At 33.6% G+C, this 14,860-nt stretch overlaps 1 protein-coding gene across 7 annotated transcripts in view; it reads right to left on the minus strand.

The window, feature by feature from the left end:
* EPHA5 (EPH receptor A5) overlaps window positions 1-14,860 on the minus strand; it is a 349,515-nt gene that overhangs the window by 78,524 nt on the left and 256,131 nt on the right. For 4 of the 7 annotated variants that reach the window (XM_050792667.1, XM_050792665.1, XM_050792671.1 and 1 more), the window contains one exon: window positions 5,871-5,976. In XM_050792667.1, the coding sequence (XP_050648624.1) occupies window positions 5,871-5,976 (106 nt within the window). The remainder of the gene's footprint in view (window positions 1-5,870; window positions 5,977-14,860) is intronic. The other 3 variants (XM_050792668.1, XM_050792666.1, XM_050792670.1) reach the window with 1 other exon arrangement.

Raw genomic sequence — 14,860 nt, forward strand, 5'->3', positions numbered from 1 at the left:
CCTCTCCACTGTGAGCTGCACTCATTGGGATGATCTACCTGCAGAAAGGGGCTACCCACTTTGGGTCTCCTTAGGCTGTACTGGTTACTCAATAAAGCACCTCTTCACCTTGCTCATTCTACAGTTGTCCACGTACCTCATTCTTCCTGAACATGAGATGAGAATTTACGACCCACTGAGTGGTGAGAGTGGAAGAGCTGTAATACAAGCAGGGCTAAAACACATCCCTCCTCTACACTCACCATATTGCTAGTGAGAGAAGAGAAGAGCGGCAACCCTTTGGGGAGCCCAGACCTAGGGTTGCTCCGAGTCAGGAATTTGACGCCCTCTTTGGGGCTTTGCAGTTTCTGTTCTCTCCAAGTTTCCAGGCACCACCACATTCCCCTCATCCAGACATGATGCCCACAGTGAAAGCTACTTGTGATGCATCTGATTCAGCTGCAGGCTTGCACTGATCAAGTACTTGTGCTGGTACCAGGAGCAATCCACCCCTCCACAGCAGTCAGCATGCCTGGCTGTGCTCAGTGGCCAGACCCTGTGCTCGCTCACTCATGCACCCCTCACTGTTCCATGCCTGGCGTGCCCTATGCAATTGTGGGATTTGGGCTGGTAACACGAGAAGAGTGCAGCCTGCCAAGGCGAGTGGGCAGAAGGAGTCTAAGAGGCCTGAGCAAAACTCAGGCAATGGTTCCCCTGGCTACAGAGGCTTCTGGCTGGAAAAGCAACACCCTAAGAATCCTGTGACAAAATCATATATAAGGCCAAGCAGCATAACAGAATTCTTCTTCCTCTTCAGGAGACATTTTTGGCTTTTTGTTTCCTGCTTCTAAAGTTAGCAAAAAGCTTTAAGTGTTTGGCTTACATGCAAGAACATGTGCAAACAAGGATGGAAGAGTACATGTGTGCAATGTCTAAGTTTTTACTTCTAATTGTGTATGTGGACTTAATTTAAAATAAAAAGTGAAGCTCTGCATGCTTGAAATTTAATTAAATTCAGGATCACATAATAAGTGATCAGAAACATAGTATTAAAAAATGTTCTTTAATTCCATGACGAAGGTTGTATTTAGAAAGATTCAAAAAAGAATTGCTTCTGTAAACTAAAAGATGTTTTCCTTTGTATGTCTATACCCCTAAATCTTGTTACTTTAAGCTTTTCATCACCCTCTGAACTATTCAGAAGTTAATTTTCAGAATTTAGACTGTTTGAAATAAGGACATAGATAAATAAAAAAGTCAACTTTATAACACTAATCATATTTAAAGGATTAAAAAGAGGAAAAAATAAAGTGAAAAACTTTCTTAAACATTTAACTGGAAAACAGTGAAAATATTCATTGATGAAAGACTGGTTAATTAAACATTTAAAAATCTGTAAAATAGTAAATATAAGAGATAAACTCCACAAAATTGGGACAAAAGAAAGTTATCAATGCCCAATGTCATTAGTGATAAAAGAGAAAGATTAAAGAGCAATTTCAATATGCTGTGCATATAAAGAGGCTTAATTTATTTCCATCCTAAGATGATTAGCTCATAGTTTGTGGAACGCATGTCAATTGTTTTATAATCCTGTAAAAAACATTTAAAGGTTAATGGGAAACAGTGGAGAGAGTCTGAACCCTGCAGAAAATACCCCATAGATTACTTAACATATTTAAAAAGGAAGATCACACACATTCTAAAATTGTCAAGAATTCTAATATGTTATACTTCTATGCCACTTTGTTAAATAGGATTTTTCCTTCAAGATGGATACTTTACATTATTTTAAATTTTGTCTGGGTAGGAATATTACAAAATATTTCTGCATAATCAACTTAAGCCTGAAAATATTAAAAAGTCTCTATATTTGATTTATTTTTCATCCTTGAGTGTATTTTAGAATTTTAAAAGTTAACCTTTTTTCTTTGAAAGAGATTAGTGTCATAATACCTAGTGTGTCATCATTTGCACGTTTTTTTTTTGTCTAAGTAAAAACACAAATTTTTAGTGAATATGGATCTTCAAGATATATTTCCTCTTGGGCCCAAATCATAAAATAAATTGCCAATGAATATTACATGTAAGCAATATTAATATTTTGCAATATATCAAAATAAATGAACTTATTTAACCAATGATGAGTCCAATTATTTTTAGTTAAATGATGTTATCTAGGAGCAAATATCTGGGTTATCATATCATATTCCAGATATTAGATAGTAATAAGGGTAAGCTCAAAGTGAGATGGTAGTCTAAATGTGTGTGTGTGTGTGTGTGTGTGTGTGTCTGTGAGAGTGAGAGAGAGAATCAATCATATTTTGGCACAGAGAGAAGGGAGAAACGTATCTAATCCTATATCTTTACATCTTTCCTAGCTCAAGCTTTTTAAAATAATTTGCTATTACTCAAATATAGTTTCCCAAATTTATGTTAGGTTTTGGCCACATTTCTTTTTTTTTTTTTTTTTTTTTTTTTTTTTTTTTGAGACGGAGTCTTGCTCTGTTGCCCAGGCTGGAGTGCAGTGGCCGGATCTCAGCTCACTGCAAGCTCCGCCTCCCGGGTTCACGCCATTCTCCTGCCTCAGCCTCCCGAGTAGCTGGGACTACAGGCGCCCGCCACCTCGCCCGGCTAGATTTTTGTAGTTTTTTTTAGTAGAGACGGGGTTTCACCGTGTTAGCCAGGATGGTCTTGATCTCCTGACCTCGTGATCCGCCCGTCTCGGCCTCCCAAAGTGCTGGGATTACAGGCTTTTCCGCGCCCGGCCACATTTCTTCATTTAATTTTCCAGTTATTTAACAAATCTTTACTGGGTTAATTCAGGACAATCTAGGTACTGCAGGGTGAGTTAGATTTAATTGGTCCAAACAAAAATTACAAAGTTCCTTGTCTTAAGTGAGATAGAAAAAGTCTTTCAAGAATCATATCATTTAGCTTTTGAATAGTTATACTTATATAATAAAATATAAAATAGTTTGTCCATGAAGAGTACAATACAATGGCCAAGGACTTTTCTATCATATGACAAATGCTCCCTGATAGTCAAGAAAATACATCCAAGAAAATAAAGTAATTAAAATTTCATGCAGAAAATTGGCTTCTAAAAAACTATAAGCCTCAGATTTGTTTTTGGCGAAATGTGCTGTCTTTTCAACTGCAAATTCCTAGTGTCAGCATCTTAAACTGTGTTGCAAAATTAAATTGGATTAGAAAAGAATTTTAATATGAATGAACAATGTACTAATTGCTTAGATGTTGCTGTTTTTAAAAGTAATTACACTTTCATTAGACAAAATGTTCAAAAATGTTTTACCAAGCCTTGGATTTGGCAGAAAATTAAGCTATGTGTTTTGGGCATAGACCTGATTCTAGTACAAATGAGACATTATACTAAAATTTCATTTTTCTTGAACAGCAATTTCAGGTATATATAGAATTTGTGTGTGTGTGTGTGTGTGTGTGTGTGTGATTGTGTGATAGAGAGAGAGAGAGAGAGGGTTAGGCTTTGTGTCTCCACCCAGATCTTATCTTGCATTGTAATCCGCATAATCCCCACATACCAAGGGAGAGACCAGGTGGAGGTAATCGGATTATGCGGGCAGTTTTCCAAACGCTGTTCTCATGAGAGTAAATTTGTTCTCAGGAGATCTAATGGTTTCATGAGGGGCTCCGCCCCCTTGGCTCTTCCCCCCTTCAGCACTTCTCCTTCCTGTCGCCTTGTGAACAGGTGTCTTCCTCCATGATTGTGAGTTTCCTGAGATCACCCCCTGCCATATGGAACTGTGAATCAATTAAACATCTTTTCTTTATAAACTACCCAGTCTTGAACAGTTCTCCATAGCAGTGTGAGAACCAATACAGAGTGTGTGGGTGACTTTGTATGAATGTGTGCGTGTATGCACTACAACGATACTACCCTTCAGTTACCAAATAGTAAGTAGATTGAAAGTTCTTTCAAATATTTTGTTGTCTAATGCTAAAAATACCACATAAGGGTGAGCAAGAATCCGTAGCAAACTGTCACCTGTAAATTCACTGTGCTAAGTCTACAACAACATATTTCTGATAATTGATGTGTATCCTTTAATAAACTCTCAAAAACACAGATTTATTGGATTCTAGACCTCGGTTCTTTTTTCCATTTTTATTCATTTCTCCTAAGTGTGCACACAACAAATACAGAATCTTCTTATAACCTCCACGTCCATAAATATAACTAATGTTTATTGAACTTATTAGAAAGGAAACCACTAACTCTTATCTCAGTCTGAAATAAAGAAATGGCATTACAAACCAGCTCTGCAAAGGCATCATCTATAATTTGGGGTGTAAAAGACACATTGTCATGTGGTAGCTTTCTTAGTAGTTACAATTCATGCAACTTCATTATACTATTGTGTCAAAATCTGACAAGTCTAGTGAAATCAGCTTATCTTCCAGAAAGCAGGGATACAGGTTGTGCATTCTCCCCAGGTGACTTCAGAGAGATGAAATCAGTGGGGCACTAGATAGCCATCCCCCTGCCTGGGATGGGCTTGATTGTCCTCAACAGAACACAAACTATCCCCTAGCTAGAAATTCTAGAAATACATAAATGCCAATCTAACATTAAAAGTAAGCAATGAATTACTTTATATATTTTTAAGAAAACTTCAAACAAATAAATAAGAACCAGAAGTAATAGGATTTTCAGATACAATGAGGGAATGTTCAAAATATTTTGTGATATTTTATAAAAATAAACTGTTACTTCTGTAATTTAAGGATGTAGTCATAAATCTTTTCAGAACACAATATGCAGTACTTTGAAAAGTGCCCAATTCTGTATATTTATGAGTTGAATAGGTGCTGAAGAGTCAACAGTAAATGAGTAGAACAGTAACAAAATCAATATGAACATTGATTTCCTGGCTTTTTGGGGGGACCTTATGGTACATTTTCACTTTTTTTCTGAGAAATAAATATTTCCATGAAGACTTTCATTAAGTTTTCTATAATGGTCTAACACCAAAATATATTTTCAAATGGACAGCTCCCATTACTACATATCCCTTCTAATAATGGCCTGGATTTAAAAAATATGTGAAACTATGTTTATTGTAGGAAAATAGCATACTCTTGTTTTATTTACTTCACTTTGTTTTATTCTACTTTATTTTATTTTATTTTTTATTGTTGATTATGCTCAGCTCAATATCAGAAAACACCTAGAACAGCTCTTCTTAAGACTCAACCTCTTTTTTGTATAAAATGAAAAAATGTAGATACATAATATATTATATATTCATGTATCTATTTCAATAATATTTAATACAATTCACTTCAAATCAGTATACACCATAATTGAAATATTCAGGTTGAAATCACTTAGAAGCTGAAAATAAAAGCAGTCAGTGAAAATGTTTGGTCATTTTCTAAGGAGCTTGTTTGCCATAATATCTGCTTTGGATACACCACCCTGTTAGGATAGAATACTGGCTAAATAGAATCATGTCTTATTCCTCAAAAATATACTTGGCACAAAGATAACTTTTCCCAAACACTAATTAATATTGAAGCAGACAACCATATACACTTTTGAGGGACAAAAAATTTCAGATTAAGAAACCTGTGTCATATAAAGAGATATAGCTATATGAACCGAATAAACAATAACACATCAACGCAGCTCTTATGAAGAGAGCATACCTAAAAAGAGAAATTGTGGGCTTAAAAATCATCAGTAATAGGAACAAGATAAGGCTTAGGAATTGCATCATTTATTGAGATTATCTGCTGATATATTGCTTGCCTGATTTGTTTTGGGATGTGCTTAACAGCCAAATGGTCAGATCAAGGTGAGGAAGAGATCAGCTGCAAAACTTCAGAATCACAGCTTCCTCTCTTACCTTCCACTGAGGAGGAAGCCGATAACCACTGCCAACAAAATGACTCCCACTGTCACAGACACAGCAATTATAGGAATCTGGCTTTGATCGCTGGATGCTGCAACTGCTGATAGGAGATACAGAAAATGGAGCTTGTGGTTAAAGTGATCACATGCATTCAAAATAAAAGCTGCTTAATAGACAGTAATCAATTCATGATTTAAGCAATTTACCCACACTTGGCTGAGATTTCCCCTAATATCGTTTCTTAAAAGTGTGTAATTGAAAAGTCATCTTTAATAGAAAATATTTACTTTCCAAATAGAGATTTGAGAGCATCACTAAGTCACTGATTATTTCCTTGTCATCATAAAAAATGAATGCATGTTGTTTGCATAGTATTCATCTAGGGGCCTTAGGTCTGCGAATTAAAATGGAACTTCTTTATTGACTTCAAACACCTTAATCTAAATAGGAGGTGCCAGGTATATAAGATTTGATATTTTTAGAGTTTGTATTCTGCTGTTCTCTAGAAAAAAAATCTGATGAACCCAGGTAGGACTTTTTTCCCCATAGACATTGGAGACATTGAAGACAAAAATAATGTGACTATGACCTCATTGAAGTAAAATATAATATCAGTATTCTGAATATTACTACAAAAACACAATGTAAAGCACAATATAACCAGTAAGTATATTTCATAAGTAAATTCACTTTTTGAAAAATATCAAGGCAAACATTTAGAGGTGTAGAAATCTATCTTAAAATTGGATATATTTACATCACCTACTTTTTATATACATAGATTTAGATGAAATGTTTTATATTTTAGTATAAAATTCCCTTCATAAGAGGAATATGAACATGATTAAGCAGTTGTACTTAAATAAGCAAATAAATTTTATTTTTGTGCTAACTAATCTGGATTAAAACAAAACACCCATAGGGCAAAATAAATTGTACTAATGTTCTTAAGAATCCTTCCATAGAATATGTAGCATGTTTCTTGTTTAATGATATGATCAATTTGATAACTTCAAAGTAGCACTAGTTCAGCTCCATGGTAACAAATATTGTCACAGAAATTAGTAACAATCTGTGTTTTCTTTTTCACAACCCCATACCAGATCTTGGCCTACCAAGAGTTTTGGATCTGCAAACACCTCCCTTTCTATTTTAGTCACATTGTTCTTGATTCTTTCTAATCAAAACTAAGTGATTTGCTGATGACCCTCTTGCACTGATTCGCTTTCAACTATTTTAGACCAGTATTTAGATCCCATTATTATTAACAGCTGGTTTGAGTAAAACTATTATTTTCAATATAAGTCAGTGCTCTTACCTTCTCCCTTTTTGCATAATATGTACAAGAGTCTTGCCCTGTTTTCTCCTAGTCTCTGACGCTAAGGTCGGTGGCAAGAAATTTAGTTATAGGCTATAGTATAAATGAGGCAGGAAAAACCTACCCCCAGAATTGCTAATACCCTTTCCCCAAAGTCTGCTTTATTGATCTCTAAACTCAGATTATTTCTACTGCTACTTTTTTTTCTCTTTTCTCTTTCTTTTTTGGCAGAGGGCACTGTTTCTAGAGAAACTTCACTCAGAAACTCAATGTTATTTGAGTAAGCTGCAACTGCTGCTTGAATGCCTTAATTCTCTATTGTTAATTTCCTAGTAAAATCATCCCCATAATGAGCCATCTTCATATGCTCCGTGTATTAATACATTCCCACTTCCCACATTTGAGAAATGCTAAACTTTCAAAGATCTCCCTCTGGAAGACAGTTTTGCTGCTTTATAAACTATTGTGCTGCTTACCAGCCTGAGCAGATATCACCTTTAGGGAGAAGTAAATCTTTATATCTAAACTTAGTAGGATTAGTTCAATCCAAATTGCAAAATAGGTCCAGCATTTACTACATATATGCGTCAAGAAAATTACTTAAACCTTTAAAGTCCCATTTGCATAATCTCCAAATAGGGATAGTTTCCTTGGATCATTATATTTCTGTTAAGATTAAAGATAATACATATAATACACTTAGCATAGAGTTTCAACTACTGACAGCCTTAAATAAATAGTAAAGTATCACTTATACTATTATCTCCTGTTTATTTGCCATTCTTATATTTCCTATTTGTCAGCATCTTGACAGAGGCATCTGAAACCAACCATATCTAAGAACCAACATTTTAAAATTATCTCTGAAATTTTTTTATTCTTCTGCCTTTGAATTCCATGGATGATGACATTTGCAACATGCAATGTGTACTTCTTTATTTAACTTATCCTCCACCATGATTAGGAGTTTGACTTAGCTGAACGTATACCTTAAACTTGAAACTCTCCTCCTCTTGGTTTCTATGGCATCAGACAAGCTGTTGTACTCTGTCCCTCTCTATGAAGCACTACTTTGTCAGTTCTGATGGCTTCATATTCTCTTCCCACAGTGATGTATGAACGATTCTCCATGAATGCTCACTCCTGATCCTTCTCATTTCTTATCCTTCTCACTTCTCTCCATTTCTTTCTGTCTTTTTTTTTCACATCCTCCCTTACTTTCTCCCTCTCTCTGATACTTCTTCCTTCATGGTATCAATTAATAACTATCAGGATGACAAATTTATATCTCCTACCCTTATTTCTCTCCAAAGAACCCTTCCATTTTTTATAACAAACTGTTTAGCCCTTTGTTTGGATTTTATTCTTACATAAAAATTAACAAGTTTAAAATTGTCCTTTATACCACATCTACCCCCAAAGGCATTAACAAAAACATATATCAACAAATAAACATATCATTAATCAAACCAAAAAATCAAACTGGTTTGATCTCTTTCTGGTTTCTTTGAACTATTACTAAATCCTTCTTAACTTCTGCTTGTTCATTCATTATCAAATACTTTTGTGTTTCTTTGATGTTTCTCCCCATACATCACTTATTTTCATCCAACATTAACCTATTTGATTCAAATCTGTATAATCAAAATGGTGGAATATTGTTCATAGCATTTTAACTGTTCTCTCTGCCTTCTATGTACTCATATTAAATATCAAAAATATCATTTTTATGTTTCTCTGATCAAAAACTTTAGAAAGTCCTACTACCTTTGGAAGAAAATTGTCAAATGCTAAGTCTAGTTTTCAAAAGCCCTTCTAATCTGAGTCTAACAATTATTCCCACTCTTAATGTGCCAGTTTGGGAACTCTCACAGATATAGTTTTGGAGGAAGAGTGCACAATTACTCAGAAATAAGGGTAAAAACAGAGTAACTTCACACTGGCCACAGTATTAAATTTGAGAAGAAGTATAAAATTTTGGTAGTGTCAAATTCTTCATTTTGAGTAATTTCCAGGACCAACAAAGATCTGATGTGCAGATCTTTATAGAAAAATATGTTGCATTAAAATAATTACTAATGGCATTCAAAAGATTAATATGCTAAGTTGATACATTTTATGAATATAGTTTATAAGTAACATCAAATCACAAACATTAATATTCTCTGTATTTATCTAACGTCCTCTGAAATCAGATCATTTTTGTATAAAAAGCAATTAGAGACCATTTTGTGAGGAAGAATTTACAGAATATATTTTTGTTTAGGATTATTTTAGTTTAATTTATTTATATAGTTTTATTATTATTTTAAATTTGCAATATTTTCTAAGGTCCTTGATGGGTTTTAAATTTTCTTGTGTGCATGTGTGTGTGTGTAGACAGGGTCTCACTCTGTCATCCAAGCTGGAGTACAGTGGCACGATCTTGGCTCACTGCAACCTCTGCCATCAGGGTTCATGTCACCCTCCAATCTCAGCCTTCGAGTAGTTGGGACTACAAGCGTGCGCCACCACGTACAGCTAATGTTTGTATTTTGTTGTTGTTGTTGTTGTTGAGAAGGGGTTTCACCATTTAGCCCAGGCTAGTCTGAAACTTCTGAGCTCAAGCAATTCACCCACCATAAACTCAGGTTTTAACTATTCACTGTTTCACATGCAATAATTAATCTGTGAGCAATTTCTAATAAGAAATGATTCATCAAGATTTTTTAATTGTTTATTCTTTCGTTTGTCCTGAGGGCATTAATGATATCATTAATTATATTAATTCAGATGAAAATAAACAATTTACAGGTTATCATCAATGCATTCATGCTTGTTGATTTGTTTAGGAGTGAGACAAAAATATTTAGGTCAAGTAGGAGATATGGTAATCATGTTAACATACTGTTAAAATTTTAATCCTTAAGATATATACCTTTAGTTATGCATGTCTCTCATTTTCTTATGTTTACTAAAAATTAGTTTATTAATGATGTCGTTTTGGCAAAATAGCTGGGAAATATCATGGGAAGACTTAAAAGAAAATGTTGAAGCAATATAACACACTATGGAGAAAGATCACCAATTATAAAAATTAATATTCTTTGTAAATAATAATGTTTCTTTAAAAAAAATCATTACACATTTGCATCATGCCTGGAAATTCTAAGGCAGCATATACTGAGAAGTCACATTTTTTACCTCACCTTGCTTCCCACACTCCTGGTTGTATACAAATATTACGTGGATATTCTCTAGACTTTATTGCCTCAGCTATATATGTGAAGAGTTCATCATTGAAGGTTAAAATAATTGTAAGAGCCAGATTATAAGTCTACAGGTCAGACTGAGAATTTGGGAACTTTCTCTCACAGCAATAGGTATCTATAAACTTTCTTAATCAGGGTAACTTAATCAAGGGCGTAATTTTTAATAAGTAATATAAGTACATAGGAATTAGTGGAAACATTAAAAACAATATGGTAGGCAAATAGGCACATGAAAGGATGTTGAACATAATTAACTAACAGTGATTTTCAAAATAGTGAGATATCACTACCCACTTATTCAAAATGACTAACAAATAAGTAAATAAATAATGACAATTCCAAATGCTGACAAGGATATAAAGAGACCAGATCAATCACCCATTGCTGGTGGAAATGGAAAATGATACAGCCATTTTGGAAAACATGTTGGCAGTTTCTTACAAAATTAGATATACAATTACTGTACAATCCAGTGTTGTACTTTTGGAAATTCATCCTAGGGAAATAAAAACCTACATGACACAAAAATCTGTATACAAATGTTTACAGTATCTTTATTTGTGATAGCAAAAACTGTAATCAGCCCTGATATCCTTCAACAAATTAATGGAGGTTAAACAAATTGTGGTACATACATATTAAGGATTATTATTCAGTAATAAAAATAAAGAAACTTGATACACACCCAATCTGGATGAATCTGCAGGAAATTATGCTAAGTGAAAAAAAGCCAATTCCAAATTAAAAGGCACATACTGCATGTTTCTATTTATGAAACATTTTTGAAATGTGAAAACGTCATGCATGAATGGCAGATGAATGGTTTCCAGGGCTTAGTGATGCCACAACATTTGTTTTTTTTTTGAGACGGAGTCTCGCTCTGTCGGCCAGGTTGGAGTGCAGTGGCTGGATCTCAGCTCACTGCAAGCTCCGCCTCCCGGGTTCACACCATTCTCCTGCCTCAGCCTCCCGAGTAGCTGGGACTACAGGCACCCGCCACCTCGCCCGGCTAGTTTTTTTTTTTTTTTTTTTTTTTTTTTTTTTTTTTGTATATTTTAGTAGAGACGGGGTTTCACCATGTTAGCCAGGATGGTCTCGATCTCCTGACCTCGTGATCCGCCTGTCTTGGCCTCCCAAAGTGCTGGGATTACAGGCTTGAGCCACCGCGCCCGGCCCACAACATTTCTTCTTAAAGGTAGTGGGTGTGGTCATAAAAAAAGAAACACAAGGGATCTTTACAGTATTGGGATTGTTTGGTAACTTGAGGTTGGTGGTAGATACACAAACTTGTACAAGTGACCAAATGGCATAGAATCTAACACAGATACATGTCCACATACACATTTAAAGAGGAATACAAGAGAATAGGATTAAATCTGTGGATTGATTGCATCAATATCAGTGTTCTGGTTGTGATATTATACTATGGTTCTGCAAAATATTACCATGGGGAAAACTAAGTAAAGTGTATAAGAGTGGTCTGTATTGCTGTTAAAATTGCATGCAAATCCACAATTACCTCAGTACAACTTTTAATAAAAAACACAATACCATTATTTCCTCATTTAGGCTGCACAGATTTGAGACAAATAGGTATAGCTGGATAAAAGGAAGTGATCCATTTTTAAAAATTAAAAGAATCACAAATGTGATTGATGAATCATGGGCATGTAGATGTTAAGATAGATTCAGTTACAGTCTGAAAGCTTCAAGATAAATTATGTTAAAAGAAACCAGGAAAGGGTCTAATGAGTTTGGCTGAATGGGTTTACTCACGGTAAGTTTCTTTGTTGATATATATATATATATATATATATATATATACACACATATATATAGTCACTGCTGTTGAGAATGGGGGTAGGGTAAAAAATCAATTTTAAATATATTATTTTTATGCATAACAAAATTAAAATGAAGAAGTTAACAGTTATAAGACATAAACTAAACTTGGCAGAGGAAGAATAATTGGAGATTTTCTACCCAAATCTTCATATTAAATAGCTTTTCTAAAAAAATTGTTTTGCGTTCCTGTTTGTACTACTATTTGCATTTCTCTTTAGAGTTATCTTTTGACTTACAAGACAATGTCAATGAAAAATAAAAGCGCTCATAACATTTTAACTTTTTGTTAACAAATGACTGAAATGTAATATAAATTAGTAAATAATAAATTCTATAAAAACACAAATCATAAAAAAGTGTCAACTTTTCATTATTTGTATCATCATTATGAATTGAACAGGCAATTGGAAAATTCTTTTTAAAAAATATACTCACGGAAATTTTAAAATAACTTCCTATTACATACCTGACTGATAAAGTAGATTTTTCTTAGTACAGATGGCTCATTAAAGTCAGAACTCTTTAACTATCACTTACCAAATAAAAATCACTGAAAGCTTAACGAGGAAAAACACAAATATGTTTATTGTATGTTTACCGTAATTACTGCATCAAAGTACTTGAAGACCTTATTGGGGAAATAATAAATGTAAATTAAGACTGAAATTATGATATAAAGTAAATAATTGCCCAGTGAAATAATGAATGTGGATTTCAGAAAATACTACAAAAATAAATGTTCTGAAAAAAAGTATTATTTTAATTGTCATTGCGTATCTTCTCTGATTCTTTATTAGACAATAGGCCTTGAGAAAGAAGGTATTATTCCTTAGAATTATTTGAGTCATTTATAGCATCTTTGAGCTAAAAAGAAACCCTTTGATGGCTAGAAATTGAATAAAATCAATTTTAAAATAATAAGCAAAATTAGGCCGAGAGTGGTGACTGACGCCTGTAATCCCAGCACTTTGGAGACCAAGGTGGGCAGATCACCTAAGGTCAGGAGTTTGAGATCAGTCTGACCAACATGGAGAAACCTCATCTCTACTAAAAATGCAAAATTAATCAGGCATGGTGGTTCACGCCTGTGATCCCAGCTACTTGGGAGGCTGAGTCAGGAGGATCATTTGAACTCAGGAGGTGGAAGTTGTGGTGAGCCAAGATCGCTCCACTACACTCCAGTCTGGGCAATGGAGTGAGACTTTCTCAATACAAATAAATAAATAAGCAAAACTATTACTCTAAAATGCTTTTTGAAACAAATATTCTATATTTTAGAATTGAACACAGTATATTCGTTTTGTCTGGAGAGAAGTTTCTATGTGTACTCACGTTGATTTCTTCAGGGCCTAGCAAAGCCTAATATGTTATAGGTGTTCAATATATTCTTGTTGTTGAGTTATATTCAGAAAATATTATACATAAAGATCAAAAAGGAATTAATATCTAATATACTCTCTACAAATAATAAATTCATTCTGTAAAAAGCTTGTACATACATGTACACATACGAGTAAAAAAAAGATTTTACTCTCATAGCTACGAGGCAGTATGATATCGAAGTATTTTCATTTGCTATTAAAAATAATGCTATAATCTACTTCAGCAATAAAAAAATTAGTGGGTGATATTTCTTTTTCTCTAGAAATTATATAGAAAATGTTAAAAGTAGCTTACTTCAGGTAAACCTTTGTAAAAGTATACACAGGAAAGGATTAAATATTAGTCCTCTAAGTCATCTGATTGAGTTTTTGTGTGCTTGGCAGCTACTACTTAATACATATGTAAATGATAGAATATTGAAAAGCCTGAAGAAAAACCAGTTGCTCAATGTGCCAACATCCTAGAACTGAGTAGAATTTACCGTGTTTTTTTTTTTTTAATGGGATTTTTCATTTGTATAGTTATCAAAGCACTCAAGCATAGTTTGAGATTTCATTTATGGCTTTGTTCCCAGAGTTGGTAGACCACATAAGCAATATTTATTACTAATTATACCGAAACAGAATCAAGTCTTGTTAAGATGGCTAGCTTATACAGCATGCCTTTTTTTCCTAAATCCCTTTTAGTTTAAAGGGGCAGGATTAAATAATCCAATGCTAATATTATAAGAATTTTCAGACTAATATCACATGTTCCTATTCAATGTAGTAAGAAAAGAAAATTTTCTGAATAGCATTAGAAGTTCAAATTTCAGTAGCTTCAATTAAACTTCACTCACAGATTTTCCTTTGTGTAGAAAACAAATTTATAATTTTTTACAATGGCACCCTTTTCTGTATAAAATTCAGTGAAACAACACTTAGAAAGTTATTTTTACAGAATAAAAATTATTTTTAAATAAATCAGTTAAATATACTTTAAAAAGAAGATCTTGATTTTCAAAGGGGATGTATAATATAGTTTTATTCACATTTTAATTTAATAGCTCTTCTGATTCTTACAAAGTAAATTCATAACTAAATTATCATTTTGTTGATTTTTGTAAAAAGGAAATATGCAATTTATTTATTTTAAAATTACTAATTTTTATGTAACTCGGCTTAAAGCAAATACACATACACACTGAC

This window comes from Macaca thibetana, chromosome 5, assembly GCF_024542745.1.
Source record: "Macaca thibetana thibetana isolate TM-01 chromosome 5, ASM2454274v1, whole genome shotgun sequence".
Classification (NCBI taxonomy): Eukaryota; Metazoa; Chordata; class Mammalia; order Primates; family Cercopithecidae; genus Macaca; species Macaca thibetana.